This window comes from Piliocolobus tephrosceles, chromosome 5, assembly GCF_002776525.5.
Source record: "Piliocolobus tephrosceles isolate RC106 chromosome 5, ASM277652v3, whole genome shotgun sequence".
NCBI lineage: Eukaryota > Metazoa > Chordata > Mammalia > Primates > Cercopithecidae > Piliocolobus > Piliocolobus tephrosceles.
The window spans coordinates 64,589,567-64,614,584 of record NC_045438.1 but is presented as its reverse complement, the minus strand read 5'-3'; the positions used below and the strand labels follow the sequence as shown (position 1 = coordinate 64,614,584).

Here is a 25,018-nt window from a genome sequence, read left to right as displayed (position 1 = left end):
TAACCACTTAAGAAGTGTTCACTTTTCTAGGGGTGCAGTCATAAGATAGGGACACCATCTCATGTCTGGTGACAGAATTTTGAACTATAGTTTGACTGACAGTATTAATTTAGATAATCACAGTTCTTTATTAGTTTCTAAAATATATTACTAATATAAATGACTTTTATTAATCTAGAATGCCTGAAATATCGGAAAATGTTTTTTAAATTTTTTGAATAATCCAATTATCAGACTGTTCTTTGGATCATTAGCTGCTGATAACAGTTTAATACTAGAAAAGGAGAAATCTGATGGGCTTTTTCCAAAGCATATACCTTTATGAAATAGAGTTGCATGAAAAACTGCTGGGAACGTCGACTTATTTAACAAGGCAGATGCTAACCATCATTCTAGAAGTCTTTCCAGCTGCCAGATATAAAAGTGCACAATTTATTTGGTCTCATCTCATATTGTTGCTTTGTAGTAAGAATGATTTGTAAGAAATAATCTGTTTTAAAATTCTACCTTTTGTTCGTTTATTTGTTAGGTCCATTGTAAGAAAGTATTCTTGCCTCCCTTTAAAAAATGGCAAGTGGGTCTGTCTGGTGATGATGGATTGAAGCTTGAGAAAGACCCCGGAGCTGCCCTTTGGCCTCAAGCATCATTCCTCCAGGCCAGGCCCAAGCTGCACGCTAAGCGCCTGGCCTTGTGAATAGCTTTACACTCTATTCTTTCTTATGTTAGTGTTGGTCCATTATAGCTGAAGATCTAGGACTTAAATAATTTTATGCTTTGTTTCCCAAATCAGATTATTTAAAGGAAGAAATAATGAGGGGGATCTAATGCATGTTCTAAAATGGCTCCTTGGGAAGTGGGGTCTCCTCTTTAAACTGTGAGGCCAGGTGATTTCCCGCATAAATTTTTTTTCCTTACAGATTTCACCAGAATCAAGCTTACTGCCAGTGAATCATTTATGAGAATTCTGCTGTATCTTCTTTTTCAGGAATTTAAGATTTTAAAGCATCTTATCAATTGGGAAAAATAGAAACTATTAGTTGCTATCTAGTTTAGTAAAGACAGGTGATTATTTTAAAATATATGCTCTTTCTAATCTAAGAAAACTCCTCCATACACTAAGGTAAATTATAAAACTTTGCTAATTTTTCATACCATGTAAAATGTTCATATGTAGAGAGATGCCATGTTAGAGATCATGTAAAATATAAATAAAAGCTTACTTTTATTTATTTTTAAATTTTTTTTGTTAAGGATATTCCTGAAATATCAAAAAGCTTGCTTTGAACAGAGCAAATTATTAAATATAGTAATTGTTTGACATTTGAATTTGTATTATGCCATTTAAAGAAAGTTATCAAAAATGTTTGACATCAAAGGTCATTTTTTATACTATCTCATTTGATAACAATAGATCACAATATGTAATTTGTGAAATACAAAAAGGTCATTAGAATGGCAATATTTATTCCATTGAGGTAAATAAAACGCTGCACATCGTTCTGAGTGGTGATGCTCAGGGGGAAAAAAAGCCATATCACTGTACTACAAATTAGTTTGCTTCTAATTTTGCAGGCTGATGACCACACTGCCTCAAACCAAATCTTTTCCCTGGAAATGAAATGATTGCATGACAGACTCTATGAACCCTGAATATGTCAACACTCGTGGACCAGGCCTTGCTTAGCAATTAGTCTTTGGGGGATTTTATCCAGAAATCAGACAACACTATACTAGTGCTTGTTGGGGATTTTGTGATTACCATTCATGTCTGGAGCATGAGTGTGGGATAATAATAATAATAAAAATTCCATAAAGGAAGAGAGATGTGGCAGTCAGTCTCACACACATACACACACACGTGGGCGCGCACACACACACACACACACACACACACAGTCAATTGGGAGGACAGAGAAAACTCAAGATGTAGCAAAAGCTGTTAAGAGGCAACAAGGAAATATTACTTAGGTGTCTACTTAAAGTTTCCTTTTATTCACCCCACCCACCCCTCAGAGAGGCCAGTTTTTCCCAGACCTGAATATCACCATCATAATTTTTGTCATAACTTCTGACTACCCGCACTATGATTTACTGAATATATTTTACTAATTGACTCACTTTAAAATCCTTTCTTTGTTTTAAGCAGTAGTATATGTGATATCATGGGCTCATTATGCTAGTTAAATTTGTTTTCTTCTCATACAAAGGAAAAGAAATACAATTTAAATAGTGGAAATGTTTGCAAACCACCTAAATTCATTCTGAACAACCCCATGACATGACATGAGGGGCTGGGAGGACCACCAATCTGGCTGAGAATGATCTGACATTTCCATTACCATCCCTCCATCCAGGGCCCATGAACCACATCACATGGAGGAGAATTTCAATCAGGCCTGCATCTCCCTTAGGACACCAGCGCCGGAAGGCTGCATTGTCAGAGTCGGTTCAGCGAGCCAGGCTTGTCCCTTTCCATTGCCAGAATCTGGCCGCGCACATCTTTCCTTTTTTGACTAAGAGCATTGCTTGGGAATTATTACATTGCAAGAGTAAACAATAGCACATATCATTTAACAGTAATAGGGAACATGCCATGGTTGAGCCTGGCGCCTGGTCAAGGTTCACATGAGGGTGTTCCATTTGTAAGTTAGCACCTTACAAATTGTCCCACCCAGTGCAGATCCTGCAGGCTTTCACAGGACCTTTGAAGAAACAGGTTATTTTACAAGCTTCATTAGTACTGGGGCTGGTTTAACTAGGCAGATGAAGCTTTTTTTTTTTTTTTTTTTTTTAAACTAGGCTAGGAGGCCCTAGGAGCCCTTGTGGCTCTGCTGTCATGCTCTGGTATTTAAGTAAATGTCTTTTGGAAACTTAGGAGCCAAAAAAAGAGAGAGAGAGAAAGAAAAAGCACTTCTCCAAGGTCCAGAAACTAAAATCAGGCCTGGGTAGCTCTGTCAGGTTCAGGGTGTGTCTAAATTTGAAGGGATGTTTGCTTCTGATATGAACATTTTTCTTATACTTTTATTATAGAAGATGATGTGTCAAATGTACAAATAATGTGTGCCTGGTGCCAGAAAGTGGGAATCAAGCGCTATTCCCTGAGTATGGGAAGTGAGGTGAAAAGCTTCTGCAGCGAGAAGTGCTTTGCGGCCTGCCGACGAGCCTACTTCAAGAGAAATAAGGTAAGAGCACCGGAGAGAGAGGCGGCCCCCCACAGGCCTCACCAGCCCACACGCGCATGTGCCACGTAGCTTCTAGCGGAAAACACTGTGCACCTTTTACTTTTATATTTTTATTCTTTCTGTTTTGTTGATTCCCCTTTTGTGTCATGCTTAACCTTTTGGAATAAGGAATCCCCTTCTAATGTGTTTCTCTTGGCTTAGTGTTTGTGTTCTGAGAGGGTGAATGAATCTGATGAGGACACTGTGATCACAGCTGGTATCCTCATGGCCAGTGTCTTTCCAGCAGTAGAGTGCAGACTGCACTCTGAGTCCATGAAAGATAAGTGGTAGATATTCCTTATAAAAGCCAAGTAATTAGCCACAAGAGCATGGCCAGAAAGTTTTAGCCCCCTTAGTTTAATTCTTGTACCCAGTGGAAATATTGCTATTGCTCTTTTCGAAATCTGGCCCACGAGTTCTTGTCAAGAAAAATGTTAAGTCTCTCTTGACATCTTACGTTAAAACTGATTGATATTGAGAAAAAATGAAATCATGTATACATGAAACAACATTGCTCACACAGCCAAGCATTTGTGAGAAGCATGGTGGGTAAACACAGGAAGAGCCATCATTAGAATTTTTTTTGTTTTGTTTTAAAGACATCCCAGGTCTGAAAATGTCCTTTTTGAATAGTGTTAGCCACCATGGATGGGAAATGGAATGCATGATATTTTTACGATCACACACACATGCACACAACTATTTTCTGAATCCTTAAAGAACTGCTGTAGCCTTTGCCACCAACTACTGAGGTAACTTGCTAGTCCTCAATTATTTTCCATTGATATGTAAAGCTTCCTTAATTCATAAAATCTTTACTAAAATTGTCCACATTTTGTTGTTTCCATTTCTATAATACAAGATCCAAATCTGTTCTTTCTTGAAGCAAACAATTATTATTTTTCTAAAAGTGTGATATTTGCAATCCCGAAATGCTAATTATGGGCTCACTGCATTGCAAGAAGCACTGTTGCAGCAAATTATCTCCTGCAAATTTGGGTCACATTCATTCTGCCAGAAAACATAATGCCGAAAGAATTAGGCTGCAGAATTCAGCGGGGTGGAATTTTAGTAGCAGTCTCTAAGAGTTAGGCTCATAATCTTCACTGGAACAGAGAGGCAAGTAAGGAAATTGTTTGGAATTCTTCTGGGACTGTCAGCAGTCAAGTTCACTTTCCCCTGGGAGGAGCCAGTGAATCTGGGGAGGAGGGTGGGAAGAAAATGGGAGACACGTTTTGTTTTAATATAGGGGGATTAAAATGATCTCCGAGACCCTGGGGCTCCCGTTTTGAATGCTGAGCACTGGAGTAACAACCCCAGGAGTGGGCCCAGTGCTTTCTTCTTCAAAGCCCTACTTACCACAACAAAATACTTTGCATTCCATCGCAGAAGATGGCTATAGAACAGGGCTTTTTGTCTTTCTATAATTCTGAAGGTTATGGGTCTGAATCTTGATGGGCTGCCTGTAGGGACTAAAATCAAGCAAGATGGATTTGTCACAATCCTGGTGATACATATTATATTTTGCAAACTGTATTTTATAGTGAGCCTTTGAAGAAAGGCACCTGATTCCATTTGGAAAAACACTCCAGAATACCATATCTATATCTATGTTGTTTACATCATTATAAAGTTTAAGGTCAAAGTGAATTTAAGCTTTCATAGTGTACCTTTTTGAAAAATGGATAACTGGGAGCCAGAATAGGAGTTAGCATTTGGAATACTTACAGCAGGTAAAGTCAGCAGTGGGAGGAAGCCCATCACATTTCACTTTCTACCAGGAGTTACTGGGGTATGTCTTTGAACATCTTGCTAAACCTGGAAGTTGCAGTGGTTTGGTGTTTAGCCAGTGACTTGCCAGCTGATCTCAGTTGTCTATTAGTGTACAAACAATTCCTGCCTTCTCTGTAGTCTTCATCCTTCCTTATATGTCCCAAAGCTCTGACATGCTATGCCTTCTTGTGTGTTTTTTCTTCCCAAATAGAGAAATAAACTAGTCATATCACTTGCTGGCTTTTTTTTTTTTTAATTTTAAAGAGTGTTATCTCTGTTACAATATTATATTGTATTACAATAAACATGTACAGCTGCTGCATTTCTGTTAACTGATAGGATTTTGTGGTCATTTTATTTAGGGCTTGGGTTTCCTAATGGATTGTATTAGATACCAGTCTCCATCCTGCCATTTCTAAGAACTGCTTGTAATAAGCCCCTGAGTGTTCCGTACTGAAGACAATAGCAAATAGCTACTTCTCTTCTTGTATCATTTAACAAAGTCCTTAGTCCTTGTTAATTAATTATGGACTTTCTTAATCTTAGAAAAAGGGGAAAATTCTTCCCATTCCTACATAACAGATTTTTTTTCTGGCTAAATTCTACCTTTTTTAAGTATTGAGAAGTGAATAGGAAACAGAGTGAATAATGTGTGTGTGCAGAACAGAATTTTGCCTTAGGTAAAGTGTAGACTTTTTTTATTTTTTTATTTTTTTATTTTTATTTTTATTTTTTTTGAGGCGGAGTCTCCTTGCCCGGGCTGGAGTGCAGTGGCTGGATCTCAGCTCACTGCAAGCTCCGCCTCCCGGGTTTACGCCATTCTCCTGCCTCAGCCTCCCAAGTAGCTGGGACTACAGGCGCCCGCCACCTCGCCCAGCTAGTTTTTGTATTTTTAGTAGAGACGAGGTTTCACCGTGTTAGCCAGGATGGTCTCGATCTCCTGACCTCGTGATCCGCCCGTCTCGGCCTCCCAAAGTGCTGGGATTACAGGCTTGAGCCACCGCGCCCGGCCGGTAAAGTGTAGACTTAAAAAAAAAAACATAAAATTAACTGTGCTGTAAATTATGCTTTATAATGACAGCCCACTTCTTGCTGGATAGCATGCTGGGATCTAAAAATGGTCTCCAAGTTGAACCCAAATTGCATGCATAACTTTACAAAGAAAAATCCTAGTAGAAAAGGTAGCTAATTAGGAGCAGTATTCAGCTGACCTCTGTTTTGTGTCTGAGCAACACCTGCATTTGTGAATGTAAATTGGACAGCTGTGCTTGTGGTCTCTGTGCATTTCTCTTCACACACGCTTGGGTGTAGAGTCAGGAATTGATTTGCTGCTAAAAACAAGGACAAAAATAACCCAACTCTCAAAATGATGGCCCACTGAAAATGGGCTCTTTAAATTTCATTTGCCTATCAATTCTTCATTTCTCTTTGGGTTTCTCTGTCTGTTTAATGGGGTGGGTTGAAAGTGTCACATACATCTCTCACAGATTGTCACTATGCAATAAGGTGGGATGGATTGAAGCCAGGTTAACCTATATAGTATGTAGGTTATATTTTTAACTGAATTTAAATTTTTATTTGAAGAGTTGTCTGGATTGCTACAAATATTAGGCTTTCTTCAAAATACTTCTGCTCAACACTGCCAGGAGAGAACCATGAATCACAGCTGTATTCACTTAAGGACTCTAACTACTAGTTTACACATTTCAGAATGTTGGCTTAAGAAATGGATAGTGTTAATTCATAATATATTTTGTAGGATCCTTATCCCCGAAGGCTTATTTGCTGGCTTAAAATTTTTGAAACAGTGGGTAAGAAAAATACTTGTGTAGTCTGTGGGCAATGTATGATGATGGGATGTAAATCTCATTATTTCATGTATTAGAGACTTTTCAGGGAACTAATAGCTCACTCTTTTCCCACCCCGTTTTTGGACCTGAGAGCATTTCTGTCCTTGTGATTCACCTAGGAACTGGAAGGTTGCAGACTCCTTAGTGATTTTGCACTCTTGTAGAAACATTTAGTTCAACTTGCTAACACCAGTTTTACTTTGCATAGTAATACACACTTAAAAATTCTCTTCCCTAAGGGAGTAATGTCTTGTAACCATTATCCCTCTAAAAAGGAGTAACAAACAAGACCACAAATGTTAGTCACTTCCAAATGGCCTGTGTTTGATCTCTTTCCTTTTACATGGGAAATATCTTACTGTCCAAACTAATATCCAAAAATCAGGAAGGAAATCAAAAGTCAAGACCAATGGACACTGCAGGCAATGTAAAGGATGATTGTTTACTTTTCTTGTTCAGATCTCAGGTTTTTAGTGTTCTTTATTGGATTAGGAATGTTGATAATTTACAAGTAAACACAAATTCCTAAGAGCACCAAAGTTTTGCTTCCTTGTTTTAGTTTTTCTCATAATTTGAAAGGCCGGGTGCCATGGCTCATGCCTGTAATCCCAGCACTTTGGGAGGTGGAGTTAGCAGGATTGTTTGAGCCCAGGAGTTTAAGACCAGCCTAGGCAATAGAGTGAGACCCCGTCTACAAAACATGCAAAAATTAGCTGGGTGTGATGGTTCTCACCTGTAGTCCCAGTTACTCAGGAGGCTGAGGTGGGAGGATTGCTTAGCCCAGGAGGCTGGGGCTGCAGTGAGCCATGACTGGTCCATTGTACTCCTGCCTGGGCAACAAAGCAAGACCCTATCTCAAAAAAAAAAAAAAAGATCGAAATACTTCTTCAATAGCATAATATTGTTGTTCCCCAGCAGTCCATAGTGGGAAGAAACCAATGTGGCTCAGAGATGAGGACAAGGATGCATTAAAAAGAAAAAGATGATATAGACAGAAACAACATTTGCAAATGATGCCATTAAGATTTCCTAACAATCATTATAATAATAACATAAATATTCAAGGAGGAGAATATTGTATTATTAGCACTTCTTTTACTTTCAAACTATATTCTTGGTTGTACAGTGATCTTTTCTTAGAAGAGATTTCTTTTGAAAGAACCCATCTCTAATTAGCATGTATCCTCATGTTATTTGGAGTCTATTTTATTTAGACATAGTCTATTTGTCTTTTTATTAAAGTTGAATATATCCTGGGAAAGATTTCTCAGTTTCAGACTTAATTATAGAACCAAGTAGTGTAGAAGAAATGTGTAACAAATGCCATGTTAATCTAGTGATTAACCTGTCTACTCTTTTTAAATACCTGCGAGATTTAATTTGCAAAATGGCTATCATTCTTGAAGGCTTGGAGAAGGACATTAAGAAATTACTTGCAATTAATGTCCCCTGACCACCTGAAGCTCAGGCCACAGACTTGCTTTTGCCAGTTGCTTGCAAATATCCTTGGTCCACAAGTATATGCACCCGGGGAGCCCCAGGGTTCTTCCTGTGGATTCCCCTTGGTTTTGACAGCCGCCAGTGAGCCTCCTGGATCTGTCCAGCTGCACCCTGGCCTGCAGGATGATTGTTTGATTTTGCAGTGTCCCTTAGTACTGTGCTGTAAGCCTGTCCACTGCCTCATGTGTATAGTGGCTTCTCCTCCCAGGGATTTAGTCTGCAGGCCAGTGGCTGAGCTCCCTTTCGGTCATAGCAAACAGAGGTGTTCTCAGAAAGCTCTGGGGAAAGAACAACAAACTCAAGTGTTTCTTATTCTCTTGTATTTTGAAATACAGAATGGAATATTGGTGAGCTCCTGCAAATGAGAGGCTGGAGAAAGCAATCACAGAGGAGGGGTAAACGTCAGTCCTTGGAAACACATTTGGGAGTAGGGTTAGAGCAGGAAAGTTCTGGCTAGTGAAGTAAAGTGTAGGTCCATATAAAGTTTGACACACAAGCTCTTGAGGAGAGCCAGAAAGTGTTCCAAGGCAGAGGTTCTGCAGACAGAGTGGGACACAGTACTTTAGAAAGCCATCAGAGGCTTGGGGAGAGGCATGTGACCTCATGTTCACCAAAACACTTGAAAACCACTTGAGAAACTCTGGTCTAAGGGATACCTGGAACACAGCATGGGACAAGTGGGTTTGTACTGAAAGGAACAGCAACCACTTCTAGTTTTTAATGAGCCACATGTTGGGAGACTATGAAGGAAACAGCAATAAGTCTAACCCATTAGCCAGAATGGACATCTGTTTCTGAAAAACATTAGATATTTTAGATTAAATGTGAAGAGTTGATCAAAACTAAATAGCTTCAAGCCCCAGTCTGTGTTCAACATTTTTCAGTGAATGGAAGGAAGAGAGAGAATTTTTCATAAATCAGAATCCGGTCACCTGGGGATCAATACACAGGGGTATTGACGTATATGTTGGAATGTTAATTTTCAGACATAGTACATCTCTGGCCATCCTTCTGGTGACGGCTAATGCTATTCACTTAAATCAAGTTTTTTCTCATCTGAACTGCCGGTAATTATCCAATCCATCTAAAAGGCACGCTCCCTTTTAACATTAACCACAGTGTCAGATTGCATCAGCCACATTGTGTTCTGGTGACTGCTTCTGCAGAGTGATGAATGTGCGTGTTTGGAGTTCATAGTCCGACTGTCTGTTTGGGCAGTGGGCAGTTCAGTGAAACAAATGATCAGGAAAGGATCTATTTATTTGGGACGAACATTCTCCTTATCGATCCAGTCACTTACATTTCCCGCTCTCTCACCTTGCCACTAACAGTGTTCAGCTTTATCTGAGCAATGAACATTTAAAGAATTATCTTAACAGGTCATTTTGATGTGATTCTCTGATCATAAGCTGCATTCAGCACAGAGTTCCTCTTTGTGCCTGACTTAAAAAGGAAGGTGTTGTGAGACCTTATTAATAAAAACCAGAGGAGGGAGAAGGTTCTGAGAGTGCTTGGTGAACTGTCCTGAGAAACCAAGAGATAATGATTATTCATTTTCCTGGAATAGTAGTTATACTCTGTTGATTCAGTGCTTTGTTAAAAATGTTGAGTATCTGAATAAGTGCATGCATAAAAGGGCAGGTGGCTTGCCTTGAAATATTTTAAGGTAGTAGATTGAGTCCTGAATTTTTCTCATACACCTTTGCAATATCTGGTCACAATGCATAGCATACTCGAGAGGCCCCATGGGGGATCCAAGCTATAGATATGCCTGTAGTTATTTTAATTTCTCCTCCATTTCAATATCTCTGGATAGCTTTTGTACACATAAGCAGAAGTGTGAACTGGCCAAGCCATGTGTAATTCTTTGTTCCTTGGGCTCTTTGCTCTTTGTTTATATTATCACAGATTAGAATGAAAGAAAGAAAATCTTGCTACAAATGGTCACTTAATTTCTGTCCTAGCAGTTGAGACTGAGAATGGGAAATTCCCTGTGTTACAATCCACTCTTAGGGTGGCTGTGCACACAGTGGAATCTAATGTCTACTGACAGACTGCCTTTGGAGGTTACAAACATCAGTCTATTGCATTCTCTGTAAACACAGGCTGTGGGCCAGAGCTGGACTCTACTACAAGCTCTGTGAGGCAGATCAATGGTTTAATGAATCCATAAAGATGCTTGAACTCTGCTGCAATTTACTGAGCACTCTAGTTAAATGAAACTCCTGTAGTCTTTAACAAAGATAGCGATAATCGATGGTGGGGGATGGAAGTCCATGTCCAGCAGTCACAACCTCCCAGAATTTGTGTTGTCTCATTGCTAACAGAGGGTTAGTCACATTCAGGCTCTGAGGCTCACTGTGTCTATGTTGATATTTGCTCAATGTTTGAGAGCTGAATTTGGCCCAGAGATGACATAATCTTAGTAATGTGGCTTCTGCGAGGACTATTTTTAAACTATGGAATATTATTTAAAATAAATTTCTTTAAAGTGACAAGATTAAGCTCAAGAATTATATTTGTTCTAACAGGTAGTGTCTTTGTAAGTCATCCCCATGATGAAAAGTAAATAGCGGAATAAAATCCATTCCTGATTAAGTCCTCAAAATGTCAAATTGCATAGTGTTAGAGAGCCCTGATTAATTTTTCCATGGTAAAATATTCCTCATTAGTTTGCTATGGTTGAGGGCTAACCACTCCTATTATAAATTCAGACATTAATGTATTTTCTGCTTAATTCATCTTCGAATAGAGGAAAATATAGTCAGTAGATATGAATTTTTTACTTCCAAATGTGCTTTGGAAACATTATACTGATTTATGAGAGAGCTTTGGAGGCATGTAGTCTAATTCCTTCATAAATATGTTGAAATGTATTTAAAAGTATTTAACCACCTTTGATTGTAGAAAAACAAGTGCCTTGAGTTTGAAATGATTATTTTTCCACAGAAATAGTAGAAGTTATGACATAATTCAAAGATTTTACATCTGATTTTTGTCACAGAAACTTAAACTTTCTTAATGTTTAACTTTCTTGATTAGCTAATTAGCATTAATTAATCTCACTCCAATAACTATATTTTGGAGGTTCCATGGGTAATAGGAATTTTGAGATATTATGACTGCTCATTTTCACTGGCCTTTTGCCAAACATTCCATGATAAAGCAATGATTTTTATATGGATCTCATAAATGATATATTATCTTGTAATCTGTTTTGATAGAATGATTTCATACTATTTAAAATATGGTGAGCATTTTTATGACCACACATCTAAATCTTTGATATAAGGAGAATCTTTGAAGAACGTGACACTTTCTGTGATAATCTGTAGGATTTTATGTTTCATAAGTGGAGCAATATAAATTGATATCAAAGAAAAAGGGGAGTTTGCCCGACAGGAAATAAGTACCTCCCTACAGCTTTTTGTTTGTTTTTAGCCCCACTTAAAAGAAATCTTGTTATTTAATCATCCATTCATTCTTTAAAAAATAAAATAAAAAGATATATTGAGCCCGTGTACGACACTAAGCGTGTTTTAGTCTTGGTGGATAGACTTTTGAACAAGAGAAAAAGTCCCTGTCTTAAAGGGACTTACACTCTGGCAGGGGAGATAGATGATATATACAGGCTTAAAAATATCTTTGTAATATAATTTCAGGTAGGAAAAAGTGCTATAAAAAAAAGCAGACTGAGGGAGAGGCTCGTGAGGGGCTGCTGTTTTATTTCTGAGGACCACAGGAGTTATTTTTGAGGAGGTGACGTATGCTGGGGACAGAAGGAAGTGACGGAGCTAGCTGTGTGTGAGGAGCTGGCAGCAGAGTGTCCTGTGGAGAAGGGGGAGTAAGTGAGAAACAGAGGTCCTAAGGCAGGAACAGTCTTGGCATTTTTGAATAGCAACAAGAAGTACAGATGTCTGGAGCGGAATGATCAAGGTGGTGAGAAGCCAAATGACGTAGGCTGGAGAGGCAGTAGTTTGGAGTTCATTCTAAGTGTGATAGCAGCTATTGGAAGCTGTTGAGCAGGATGGGTGATATGATCTGATTTTTGTTGTTGATTGGGCCTCTGTGAAGGAAGTAACACGTTTAGGATCCCGTATGCAAGGGGGATTTGGAGAGTAAGAAAGGCAACAGCATTCGCATCAAAGTTGGGTGTGTCTGGCAATAGAAAACTAAAAATATCTTATTCACTGAATTATTCATTAGTAGTTATGAAACATTTCCCAGTAGCAAAAGTGTGTTGAACCAATTTAGTTTTGTGTGTGTGTGTTTTGTTTTTTTTGTGTTTTGTGTTTTTTTGGGGGGCAAGGTGTGGGAGGAAAGGCATCAGGGAGGGATACTGTTCGGTAAATGTTCTGACACAGCAGTTTTCTTTCTACAGGGCAGGTGGGGCTTGTCTCCAATCTGGTAGAGAGGTTAGGGCCTCAGAAGGCAAACTCCATGCAGAATCTAACTCTTGCTCTGGGAGACCTACAGCATCCACGGACCTTCTCAAGCTCTAGCCTTAGAGGTAGCATTATGGTAAAGAGATGGTAGTCTTGAAGGGACCATCTTTGGGTAAAGGGATTATTTTGAAGTCTGTTTTATTCTGAGAGTGGGTATAGTTTGGTGATTACTTGTAGGGTGTGTCAGGATTTTTAATACAAGTAACAGAAGACCTCAACAATAAAAGACATCATTTGGAGTTATAAAGTCCCAAGCTAGTATGTACTTTGGGGCAGGTTGATTCAGCAGCACAGTGGTCTTATCACGGTCCCATTTCTTTCCATCTCTGTATTCTTCCATATAGAGTGTTGGCCACATTCCATGGCAAGCTCCCCAGTGGTTATGGGACAGCTGTTAGCAGCAATCAGGGCTACACACTTTCTTGTTGACATGCTCTGGAATGAGTGTCTCTGTCCTAGCATTCCAAAAAAGAGTCTTGAAATTCATACTCGTTGTCTATGCTTACATTACATGCTCATACCTGAACTGGGGGGCTATGACGAGAGAGAGCAATGGAACGTCTAGCATGAGCCAATCAGGGCTTCCCTCTGAAATTCAGGTTGAGCTCATTTTCCTCTGAAGCCCATGGGCAGCATGGGGAGGGGTAGCTACCAGAATGAAAGTCAGGGAACTGTTAGGGAGGGGACCAGAGTGATGGCTGATGGGAGATGCTAGCAAATGCCCACAAGAGAGAAAGAGAGATGATTTCCTGAGGTTATTTCATGACGTTGAATTCTTTACACAATGGATGTGTCATGCCTGTCTACTCTTGACATGTGGGAGAAATAATCCAAAGTGGATTGAAAGATAAAAATGTGGTTAGCATTCATCATAGGATCCTTAGATAAACCACCTCTTCTACCCAGCACCTGCTGTTTTGAGAAACCTGATTATTAGAACACTGGCTGTAGTATCAGGACTGATGTGATCACTGTTTCCACTCTTTTTGGACTTTAGAACATGAGATTGCACAGAACTAAAACAAAGGGATTGTGGCTAGCTGTTATCCCCATTTATGAAGAGGAACAGTGGTGCCATTACAGCAGCAGATAGCCCAGAATATAGTTTCCTCAGTGTAAGTGGCCTAGGAGAGGCTGGCCAAGGGCTGTATTGGATGTGGGGAGCTAGATGCTTTGAAGTATAAGTCTGATGGGATGAGGCTGCTGTTACCCATCAAGAGTTAGCTGGTCCAGCTCAGAGTTGCTGCCGCCATGGCTAGTCAGTCGCAGGGGATTCAGCAGCTGCTGCTGGCCGAGAAGCGGGCAGCCGAGAAGGTGTCTGAGGCCCTCAAAAGAAAGAACCGGAGGCTGAAGCAGGCCAAAGAAGCAGCTCAGGCTGAAATTGAGCAGTACTGCCTGCAGAGGGAGAAAGAATTCAAGGCCAAGGAAGCTTTGGCACTGGGATCCCATGGCAGTTGCAGCACTGAAGTGGAGAAGGAGACCCAGGAGAAGATGACCATCCTCCAGACCTGCTTCCAGCAGAACAGGGATGAAGTCTTGCATAACCTCTTGGCTTTTGTCTGTGACATTTGGCCAGAAATCCATGAAAACTACCGCATAAATGGATAGAAGAAGAGAGAACACCTGTTTGTGGAGTGGCATTTTAGATGCCCTCATGAATATGAAACTTTAGCACAGCTCTAGTTATATTCTTATGAAATGGCATTAAATTATTTCCATATATTATATAGTAGGTCCTTCTACTTTTTGGACAGTAGCAAATCTAGCTTTTTTGTACAGACTTAGAAATTATCTAAAGATTTCATCTTTTTACCTCATATTTCTTAGGAATTTAATGGGTATATGTTGTCTTTTTTTCCTATGCCTTTTGGCTCAAGCAACATGCATATCACTGTTGACTTTTTCTTTCTTAGATCTAGTTTAAAAAAAAAAACAAACCACATAACCATTCTTTTAAGAAAGGAAGGGATTAAATATGTTTTTTCCCCTAATACTTTCTTGAACGTCAGGGGCTTTATCTATGAAAAAGTAGTAACTAGTTCTTTGTAACCTGTCTGAAGCAGCAGCGAGCCTTAACGTAGTCCATTCTTGCTAATGGTTAGAACAGTGAATACTAGTGGAATTATTTGGGTTGCTTTTAGTTTCTCTTAATCAAAATTATTAGATGATAGAATTCAAGAACTTGTTACATGTTATTACTTGGTGTATCAGTAATCATTTAAAAGTAAAGACTCTGTCATGCAAAAAAAAAAAAAAAAGAAAAAAACAGTTAGCTGGTTCACACATTGAAGCTACTTTCTTTGTGGCTGAAAACTGTGTCTGCTAAACAGAAGGAAAAGAGAAGTGTTCAGAAGAATTGCGATACAGTCTGAGGCTAAATGCTTCAAGTTCAGGTGGCCAAAGGAGTACAAGTATTGAAGATTGCAGCTTTCACCATTATTAATTATTTATTTATTCATTCAACAAATATTTGTTGAACAGTAACTATGGGAGTTGCAGTGGCCAGCAAAACCTGGTCCTTGCCCTCATGGATCTTATAGTCCATTGAGGGACAGAAGTTTATTTAAATAATAACACAAATGTGAAATCGTCACTGTGGCAGGTGCCTTGATAGTATTGGGCACAGTCCCATGAGAACCTTTTTCAGGGTGAGTTGACTTGTCAGAAGATCTTGAAGCTTCCCTGAGTAAGTGGGACTAGCACTGAAATCTGAAGGATAAAGAGGTGTTAAGTAAGGAAAGAGAGAAGGAAGAGCTTATTAGGCTGAGGACACCGCAGTGTGATTTCTAATTTTGGCCTTAATTTGCTCTTTCTTTGCTAATTTCATGTTCTTTATGGAGGAATGGTCCTTTACCCACAAACAAGAAAACAATTGAGCAAACAGATACTCCCTGGAATGATAACCCCGTTCATCCATTTGTTTGCAAATGCCTGCCTTCCTTCCTTCCTTCCTTCCTTCCTTCCTTCCTTCCTTCCTTCCTTCCTTCCTTTCTTCCTTCTTTCTTTTCTTTCTTTCTCTTTCTACCAATCCTTGGGGATTCGTTGCTTGCCTGCTGGCCTCTGCCTGCTCTGACTTTTTGATCAGCTTCATGGACTATAGAGTTAGCACATTAATACTACATCACTTCAGAGAGTATACAGCTTATAACTCTTGAAGATAGAAGCATTTTATAAATACATCATAATACTGTAATAATCACAATGATAACTATAAGAGCTTAAGTGTTTTTAACTATCAAATGTACTAGAAAAGCAACAATGACAACAGAGAAAAGATTGTGCAAAAATGCACTGATTTGAGAGAGGAGAATAGTGTAATTACTGTCTGATGAATGTGGTTGAAAGATAAGTGAGATAACTCACTTTTTGCTGGAAAGAGCCACAGAAAGGGCAGATACCCTCATCCCCACTAGGTGTGGTGAAGAGATGTAGTTTTGTTATAGAGAGAGAGAACTACATAGTTACGTTAACATTAATGCAAGGGCAGACAGAAAGTTTGGGTAATGATGAATTCCAGAGAATTACAGAGAACTACTGATTGACACTCAGGTCCCTACGCAAGACAATTGTGATAAAATGGAAACAGAACAGCATGTTTGCTGGCATAGCAACAGAGGGTGATTTTTGTGGTGCAGTGGTGTGGCGGGAAGGAAGGGATTCTCCTCCCTTTCTTTGTATTCTTTGTTTCAGCCTCGCGTCTAATTTTAGTACCTAAAATCATGATGACAACTCTATAGAAATGTAGTGACAAATAAATAGGCAGGTGAGTAATTCAGATTTTATTTTCCTGGGTCTTACCTGGGTGATATGGACATGGATATTCCTAACGAGAGGAATCTGAATATCTCTTCAGAATGCCAAATGGGAGAGATGACCCTTATAAGGCTACCCACACCTTTTCTTGCCTCAGGTGACTGTGAACCCGGGACTTCCAGTTCAGCTGGAGTCAGCAGCCCCTCTCCAGTTCTAGTAGCTCCTGAAAGCCACACATAATGACAGTCATTTCCAAAAGAGGCTGATTTTAAAACTGTGCTGAAAATGGCTAACAGCAGGCTGAAGGTTAAAGTAAAAAACTTAAAAACCATAAAATCTGCCTGGAGGCTATTTAAGCGAACTGTTTTAGAGGCACAGATGGTTCATATACCTCTGAGCCAAAAACAAAAAGGAAAAAGGGGACAGTAAAGCTGGCGTGATTAAGCAGACAAGTATGAAAGTTTTATTAGTACTAAAAAGGCATCCTTTAGAAAGTAAAAGAATCTGTCTCAGGAAATTTGGAAGACTTATTAAAGACCAATGGGAAGTGGAGAGGGCACACAGATGACATTTCGGAAAGCAACCAAAGATAGTGAAGACACACAATGTACGTATGGACATTGGATATCAGAAGCTGTGCTCTAAGGACCTTAGGAAGCAGTGTAAGAGAAGGATACCGTATATGGACAGTTGGGAGTAGCTTCCCTGTCCTGTATCTGTGATGTAGAGCAGGTTTTATAAGGATTTTGTGCAACTTAAACAGTGGTTTGAATCTCCAAGGAAAATCAGTTGAAGCAAATTTGAGAAGCTTAAGTGCCATAAATCAGAGGGTCCAAAACATATGAAGGAAATAAAGTACGATGTTGCTGATAGCATTAAAAATAGCACTTATACTTGAGAGTGGAGAAGTCACTGGGGTGCAAGGGCATCCAGCTTCTCTCGAGGGTCTGCTTTGCTGCATCCTGGATGCAGTCCTCCAAGTATCTTCCCATAAGCGTGCAGGTACCTGCACTCATGTGCACACAGAAAGCCTCTGGATTTGAGATGGGTGAGTGTCCATTATCATAATTTTGAGAAAAGCCAGACTCTAAGGAATGACAGAACAGTACAAAGTTTGCAGGGTCACTATATGAGGAGCCTCCCTTGAGAGAAAAAAAACAAAAACCAAAAAACAGTATTTATGTCTTGAGTTAGCATTTGATACAAACCTAAATAAAAATGACCAAATACAGCCTTGCAAAAAAGTAAGGTAAGTTGTTTGGATTTTCAAAAATCCAAGTAATTCTTTTAGAGTTTGGCTGACTCCCGCCGAAGAGACCCTTGAGGAACATAAACAACTGAAGACAAGAAATAAGGCCCAGCCTTGGATTAAGAACCTGGGGAAGGAGTGGATGATATTCCTCAGAGCAGAGAAATTAATAGTGTACCATCCCAGGGGTTTATATTAGGAGTAGTGTCCCTTGGTAATACTGATGGCTTATTTGGCAGTAGATAATAGGAAGGAGGGAGCATTTCCTACTTTCTCTTAGTTGCTTTCATTTGAAAAGCCACAGAGAATTACCCTGTCCCCCAAAAGAAACCCTTACAAATATATACATATAATGAGGTAACCTGACATCAGATGCAATTCCATTCACTCAGCCATCAGCGAGCACAAGGGAACAAAACGTTTTAATCCTCACGTCCCTGATACAGGCTGATTCTCAGCATCCCCAGAGAGGAGAACTTGGTCCCATCTGTAGGGGGCTCATTGTGTTGCCTGCCTAGAGTAAAAAAATTAACGTTTAAATGTTTGACTACATTAAAGACAATTTTTTAAAGCAGACAAAAGTACTTCAAACAATATGCTGATAATCAAGCTATGTCCCTTCTCACAGGAAACGTGTAGTTCATTCTTCTTGAACCTGATTTTTATAAAAGGCTAATGCTGAACTTTAAAAAAGTTGACACAGAGGATTAAATGTATTTTTATTATACTGCAGGCTATACAAATATAGGATACAAAAGCCTGAAAAGGTATATTGTTGAGGACAAAAGAACTAATAATAAAACTAAAGAATTGATAAATGTAAATGTAATCAAAGTGTATTCAGTCTCTTAACACTCAGGGGTAACCTTTGCAGTTGGCCACAATGGGGAAAGACTGGATCAGACTCTATGGCAGATGGTTTAATATGTAGTGTGCATATATTAATCCATGGAGGCAGCCCTGGAAATGCAAGCAGGTTGTTAATGATCACAGATAGCAGTTGTGAGCTGTTCCTGGTCTTGCAGTTAGGTGTTCAGATGTCATGCTTCGGGGTCCAAGTTGATGGGTTTCTAGGTTGGGAAAACATTTTCCCCCTTCTATTGCACTGCACAGCTGATAAGCCATGCTTCAGGGAAGGAGTGATTTAGACTATTGCAGGTGAATGGAAGGGAGAGAAGGTAGACTTACAACCCAGTCCCATGATTTAGTTTGATGACTTCTTACTTCTAGTTAAAGTGGTACCATTGAGAGCTCATTGAGTATGAGGAATTTGTGAATCAAATGTAAAGGGAGCAGGCACCACTTCTGTAAATCCAATAGAACTTCAAATCTGACATCAAGTCAATACTGCTTACCAACAACAACAAAAGGAATCCCCAATCTCATGGCCTACTGGCATCAGAGAAAACCATGTACGAATGACATAATTTTCTTTTTCTGTGTGTGTGTTTTTTTTTTTTTTTTGAGAGTCTTGCTCTGTCGCTCAGACTGGAGTGCAGTGGCGCGATCTCGGCTCACTGCAAGCTCCGCCTCCCGGGTTCACACCGTTCTCCTGCCTCAGCCTCCCAAGTAGCTGGGACTACCGGTGCCCGCCACCATACTCGGCTAATTTTTTGTATTTTTAGTAGAGCCGGGGTTTCACCATGTTAGCCAGGATGGTCTTGATCTCCTGACCTCATGATCCGCCTGCCTCAGCCTCCCAAAGTGCTGGGATTACAGGCGTGAACCACCACGCCCGGCCAACCAATAATATACTTTTCAACTTTCTTTATCATGATTATTTAATAAGTAGAAAAGAATATTGACCTCCCAGATTTCAGCACATTCAAAGTTGACTTAAAGAGTGAATTAAGGGCTAGGTGCAAAGGCTCACATCTGTAACACCAGCACTTTGGGAGGCTGAGGTGGGAGGATCACTTGAGGCCAGGAGTTCATGACCAGCCCAGACAACATAGCAAGACTCTGTTCTACAAAATATATAAAAAAAAATTAGCCAGGTGTGATGGTGCACACCTGTCATCTCAGCTACTAGGGAGGCTGAGGGAGGAGAATTCCTTGAGCCAGGAGTTTGAGGTTGCAGTGAGCTGTGATTGTGCTACTGCACTCCAGCCTGGGTGACAGAGCAAGACCTTATTTTCTAAAAAACAAATAAAAAAATTAAAAAGTTGAATTAAAAACAGATAAACCGGCCAGGCATGGTGGCTCATGCCTGTAATCCCAGCACTTTGGGAGGCCAAGGCGGGCAGATCACGAGGTCAGGAGATCGAGATAATCCTAGCTAACATGGTTAAAGCCTGTCTCTACTAAAAATAAAAAAAAAATAAGCTGGGCATGTTGGCAGGCGCCTGTAGTCCCAGCTACTCAGGAAGCTGAGGCAGGAGAATGGCGTGAACCCGGGAGGCAGAGCTTGCAGTGAGCCAAGATCACACCACTGCACTCCAGTCTTGGCAACAGAGTGAGACTCCGTCTCAAAAATAAAAATAAAACAAAACAAACAAACAAACAAAAAAACAGGTAAATACAGATAATTAATTATAAAGAGGCATACTCCCAAGCCCTATACTGGGGTGGAGCTCATAGAAATCATTTCTATTATTGAAGCACAAATTGATTACAGAAGCTTAAATCAAGACAACCAGAATTAAATAGAAACTCAGGAAAAAAAAAAAAAAAACCCTAGATGCCTTATGGTGTTTCATTTAGGGTGTCATTTTGCATTAAATGCGATGAAAGAAGAAAGTTAAAGTGCCCCAAAGTAAATGGAGTTAGAACTTTATATTTCCATTTCTCCAAAAGTACAACTCCCCTCCTCATTCAAGCCCTTTTGCTCATTTTTTTGCATTTCTAATGTAGTCATTTAGTACTTAGTAAATATCAGTTAATTTTTAATTTTTTATGATCATATAATTCAGCTCTGGATAGGGAGATGTTTGATGTTCCATGGCCTAGATATTTGGCTAAATGTTTAATCAGGGGCAAGTAATGGTGATGTAGACCTCAATGTCCTTCTCCGTATGTGTGCAGGGAGATGGGGTGATGTACTGGAGAAAACCTGTGTCAAAACAACCATGATAGTTAACTCCTATCACCTGCACTCTCTAGGGATGTCCAGGGACCTGGTAAGCTATGGTCATGTTACTGTAACCCAGCAGTGCATGGGAGGAGACATGGAGAGATGGGCCTTACTCATTCCTGGGCAGCCTGGCACCCATGGGGTCCCTCCTCTCTACACCTGAAAGGCCAGTGGGGACAGGAAGGAAGTTGGCAGCTTTCATTTTGGTCTTGAGTCCTGAAGCTGAAATAATCCTTTCTGTCACTCAGCCCCCTTGCAGGGCAGCTGCTAACAGGAACAGTTGACCCACACTCAGCTTGGACCAGGATACTGGAATAGTGTGGGCAGTGAAAGGCTGGAGAGACGCATAAGAATGCGTATTTGGATACAGACTGGTGTCTGTAAAACAAGCACATGAATCAGCAACTCAGTGAGGTCCTCAGAGGATGGAACTTGTCTCAGGGCTGGGTACCGTGGAAATTAGACATCTGAGACGTGGTTTCTGCTCAGAAGAGTGTCTGTTTGAGCGTGTGAATTTTTCTGTGCTTGTGTGGAAGTTGACCTCACGCCACACATTTATTCACTTAACGCATTTATTTAACAAGCAATATTGAACATCCGCAGCATGAAGGGCATTGTTCTGTGGCTGGGGATACAAAGACAGATAAAGAGAGGTCCTTGCCTCTGAGGCTCTCACAGTTGAATGGGGAGAGCAACCAGTAAACAAATGACATGATGTGAAGCGTACTGGAACCGACGCGGGTAAGAAGAACCTGGGCACCACAGGGTGACTTACCCAGCCCAAAGGCCAGGCTCTATGCATGAGTGAGCACATGCTAATTTAGAGACCAAAATATAGATTCAGGAAATGGAATGGATAGAAAAAAGGACGGCGAGGCTCACAAAGGATATGAGTCAGGAATGAGAGTGCCACATGTCACACATTAAAAAACAAACGCATAACCCTTACTGTCATTCCCTTGTTGTGCTTTAACATTTTAAAATATCACAGACTTTGTAGGAATGCTTGAAACAATACTACATAACTTAAAAAATGGATTTTTGACATCATTTTGCCCTTGGGATGTTTTATGAAGAAGTCTTCAGGAGATAAAGGAGGCAAAGAAGCAGACAATCTATCAGACAGGGCTCAGGGCTCATGGACAAAGTAATGCAGAGACTGACAGGCACGTGGAGAGTTTAATATGTGTCTGCACATTTCCTGAATTGTGCAAACTTAACGTGATGATAGAAAACTTCTCCAACATCCTCCTCCTACGGCCGAGAAAACTGTGGCCCTGAGAAGTTAAGTGACTTGCAGGGGCCACACATCTAGTCGGGGGTGGATACCACAACAGACACATCAGCTCTGATGAAGTTTCTGAAGTCAGTAACAAGAGGAGGCTGTAATTGCAGTTGCCTGAAGAGCAATAGAAACTGGTCTCCTTCATGATTTGAATATCAGTGTTTAGTAAGTGTACATACAAACTTCGTAAAATGGCGTAGTATGCTATTTTTCAAGCTTTTATTTACTATGAACCAGTAGTAAGAAATTTGTTTTATAATTTGGTACACACATACACAAACTCATAACCAGTTTCATGGAATCTAAGTCACTTTGATGATGGCATTTTCTTGATTTTACCAGAAGGTGTCAATGAAGATTTTCATACAATTATGTCACAGCTGCAACCTGGCTAAAAACAAGGGTAAAATGAATCGTGATTTCAGAAGCGTTAAAATGTGAAAAATATCTGGAGTTTAGAATACACAAAACAGGGCACATGTATTTAAAACTGAAATAAAAATTTTGTGAAATAATACAGTACTTATTTTCCTATGTGATGCACTCTGATATTTTCTGTTTTATTTTATTTAAAAAATTGTTGATTGGGGCTGGGTCCAGTGGCTCATGCCTGTAATCCCAGCACTTTGGGAGACTGAAGCAGGTGAATCACTTGAGGTCAGAAGTTCGAGACCAGCCTCAACAATATGGTGAAACCTCGTCTCTACTAAATATACAAAAATTAGCTGGGCATGGTGGCACATGCCTGTAATCCCAGCTACTCGGGGGACTGAGGCAGGAGAATCACTTGAACCCAGGAGGTGGAGGTTTTAGTGAGCTGAGATCACACCACTGTACTGCAGCCTAGGCGTCAGAGCAAGACTCTGTCTCAAAAAAAAAAAAAAAAAAATTGTTGATTGGGACTTACTAATGCGCTGAGAAGCTTGAAAATAATAGGTAAATAGGTATATTTGTATGAAATGTCATTATCATGGTAGGTTGGGAGCCTTCAGTTTCTCACCATTGGATGGATTCTCCTTGACCTTAACTCTACAATTTCACCAAGTTAAACTGAGCTATGATCAGTTATTCTAAACTTTCATTGTGGGCTCTCTTAGCAGAGTTATATTTATCACTTAAAATGGCCAATGGCTGCTCCATTTATAATTTAAGTATGCATTTGTCTTGATGGAGAACTGCAGGTGATGTGTGTATTGATCGGATAGTAAAAGGAATGCTCACATTTTAAGCTGTGCTATATGAAGCTCTTGTATCGGGTGAAAATGAAGCAAAGGAAGGCAGAGGCAAGTTGGTGGGGAGGAGCAAGGGTGGGAAAGCCAGGGGAGTGGAGGAAGACCAGACAGTGAGGAGGGGATAGACTCTCACCATGTTTGGCCTGGTCTTCTCCATTCCACAGTCAAATGAGATGAGGCCCAGGCCTGTTCCACATAGCTGTGTTGTTAACCATGGCATGAGACACGTCCTTCACAAGGATTGGCCAACATCAGGGGAGTTGATGAGAGAACATCTTGGCTACCAAATAGAAAGAGTGGCTGACTCTATTTTAAAGTCAGCCACTGGTCAGGGGTGGTGGTATGTACTGTAGTTCTAGTTACTTAGGAGGCTGAGGCAGGAGGATCACTTGAACCCAGGAGTTAGAAGCCACAGTGAGCTATGATCACACCACTGTACTCCAGCCTGGGTGACAGCATGAGACCCTGTCTCTAGAATAAATAAATAAATAAATAGTAGACTGACGAAGACATGATAGCTAAGGCTTCCCCATTTAAATAGTTTGGTACTTAAAGCCAGATTAGAGATGGGGTGGGTGTGGAGTGGAGAATAAACCTGAGAACTTATTCATGTAACCAAACACCACCTGTCCCCCCAAAACCTATTGAAATAAATAAATAAATAAGAAAAAGAAAATTCTCTGAGCTGGGAGTTCTTAACTGTTTGAATCATGGCCTTCTTTGATAATATGAAGAAAGCTTCAGATTGGAGTCTCTCTCCATGGAATACACATGCACAGAGAATTTCACACATAATTTCTTGGGGTCCGTGGACTTTCTGAAATCCACTCATGGGCTTATTATTTTTTATTTTTATTTATTTTATTTTATTTTTTTGAGACAGAGTCTCACTGTGTCACTCAGGCCTGAGTGCATTGGCACGATCTCGACTCACTGCAACCTCTGACTCCTGGGCTCAAGTGATTCTCCTGCCTCAGCATCCCAAGTAATTGGGACTACAGGTGCACGCCACTACACCCGGTTAATTTTTTTTTTTTTTTGAGATGGAATCTTCCTGTCACCCAGGCTAGAGTGCAGTGGTCTCTGCTTACTGCAACCTCCGCAACCTCCGCCTCCTGGGTTCAAGCAATTCTCTGCCTCAGCCTCCTGGGTAGCTGGGATTACAGGTACCCACCACCACGCCTGGCTAATTTTTTTGTATTTTTAGTAGAAACGGGGTTTCACCATCTTGGCCAGGTTGGTCTTGAACGCTTGACCTCGTGATCCACCCACCTCGGCCTCCCAAAGTGCTGGGATTACAGGTGTGAGCCACTGTGCCTGGCCAGTTTTTTTGTATTTTTAGTAGAGATGAGGTTTTGCTGTGTTGGTCAGACTGGTCTTGAACTCCTGGTCTCAGGTCATCTGCCTGCCTCAAGCGTGGGCTTTTTGAATTCAGGTTTAGGGTCCTATCTAATGTAACATGCATTGGACATGGGAGAATTCAGCTCCCATCTTCTCTTCTACAAACAAGGTTTCTTCCCTTAAGCCAGAGATGGAAGATGGAAAGTTTTCTGACACATGCAGCCTAGAATGGAGGTTGGGGCAGGTGGAGGTGGGCTGTAAATCCACCAGTCTGAGGGACAGTGTGGCCAGACTGG

The 25,018-nt window shown here is 40.3% G+C and overlaps 1 protein-coding gene and 1 pseudogene across 2 annotated transcripts in view; both read left to right on the top strand.

The window, feature by feature from the left end:
- Positions 1 to 25,018, top strand: part of SOBP (sine oculis binding protein homolog) — a 172,795-nt gene that overhangs the window by 40,041 nt on the left and 107,736 nt on the right. For both annotated transcript variants that reach the window (XM_023205948.2, XM_023205947.3), the window contains exon 4: positions 3,031 to 3,182. In XM_023205948.2, coding sequence (XP_023061716.1) covers positions 3,031 to 3,182 — 152 coding nt within the window. The remainder of the gene's footprint in view (positions 1 to 3,030; positions 3,183 to 25,018) is intronic.
- Positions 13,900 to 14,427, top strand: LOC111538537 (annotated as a pseudogene).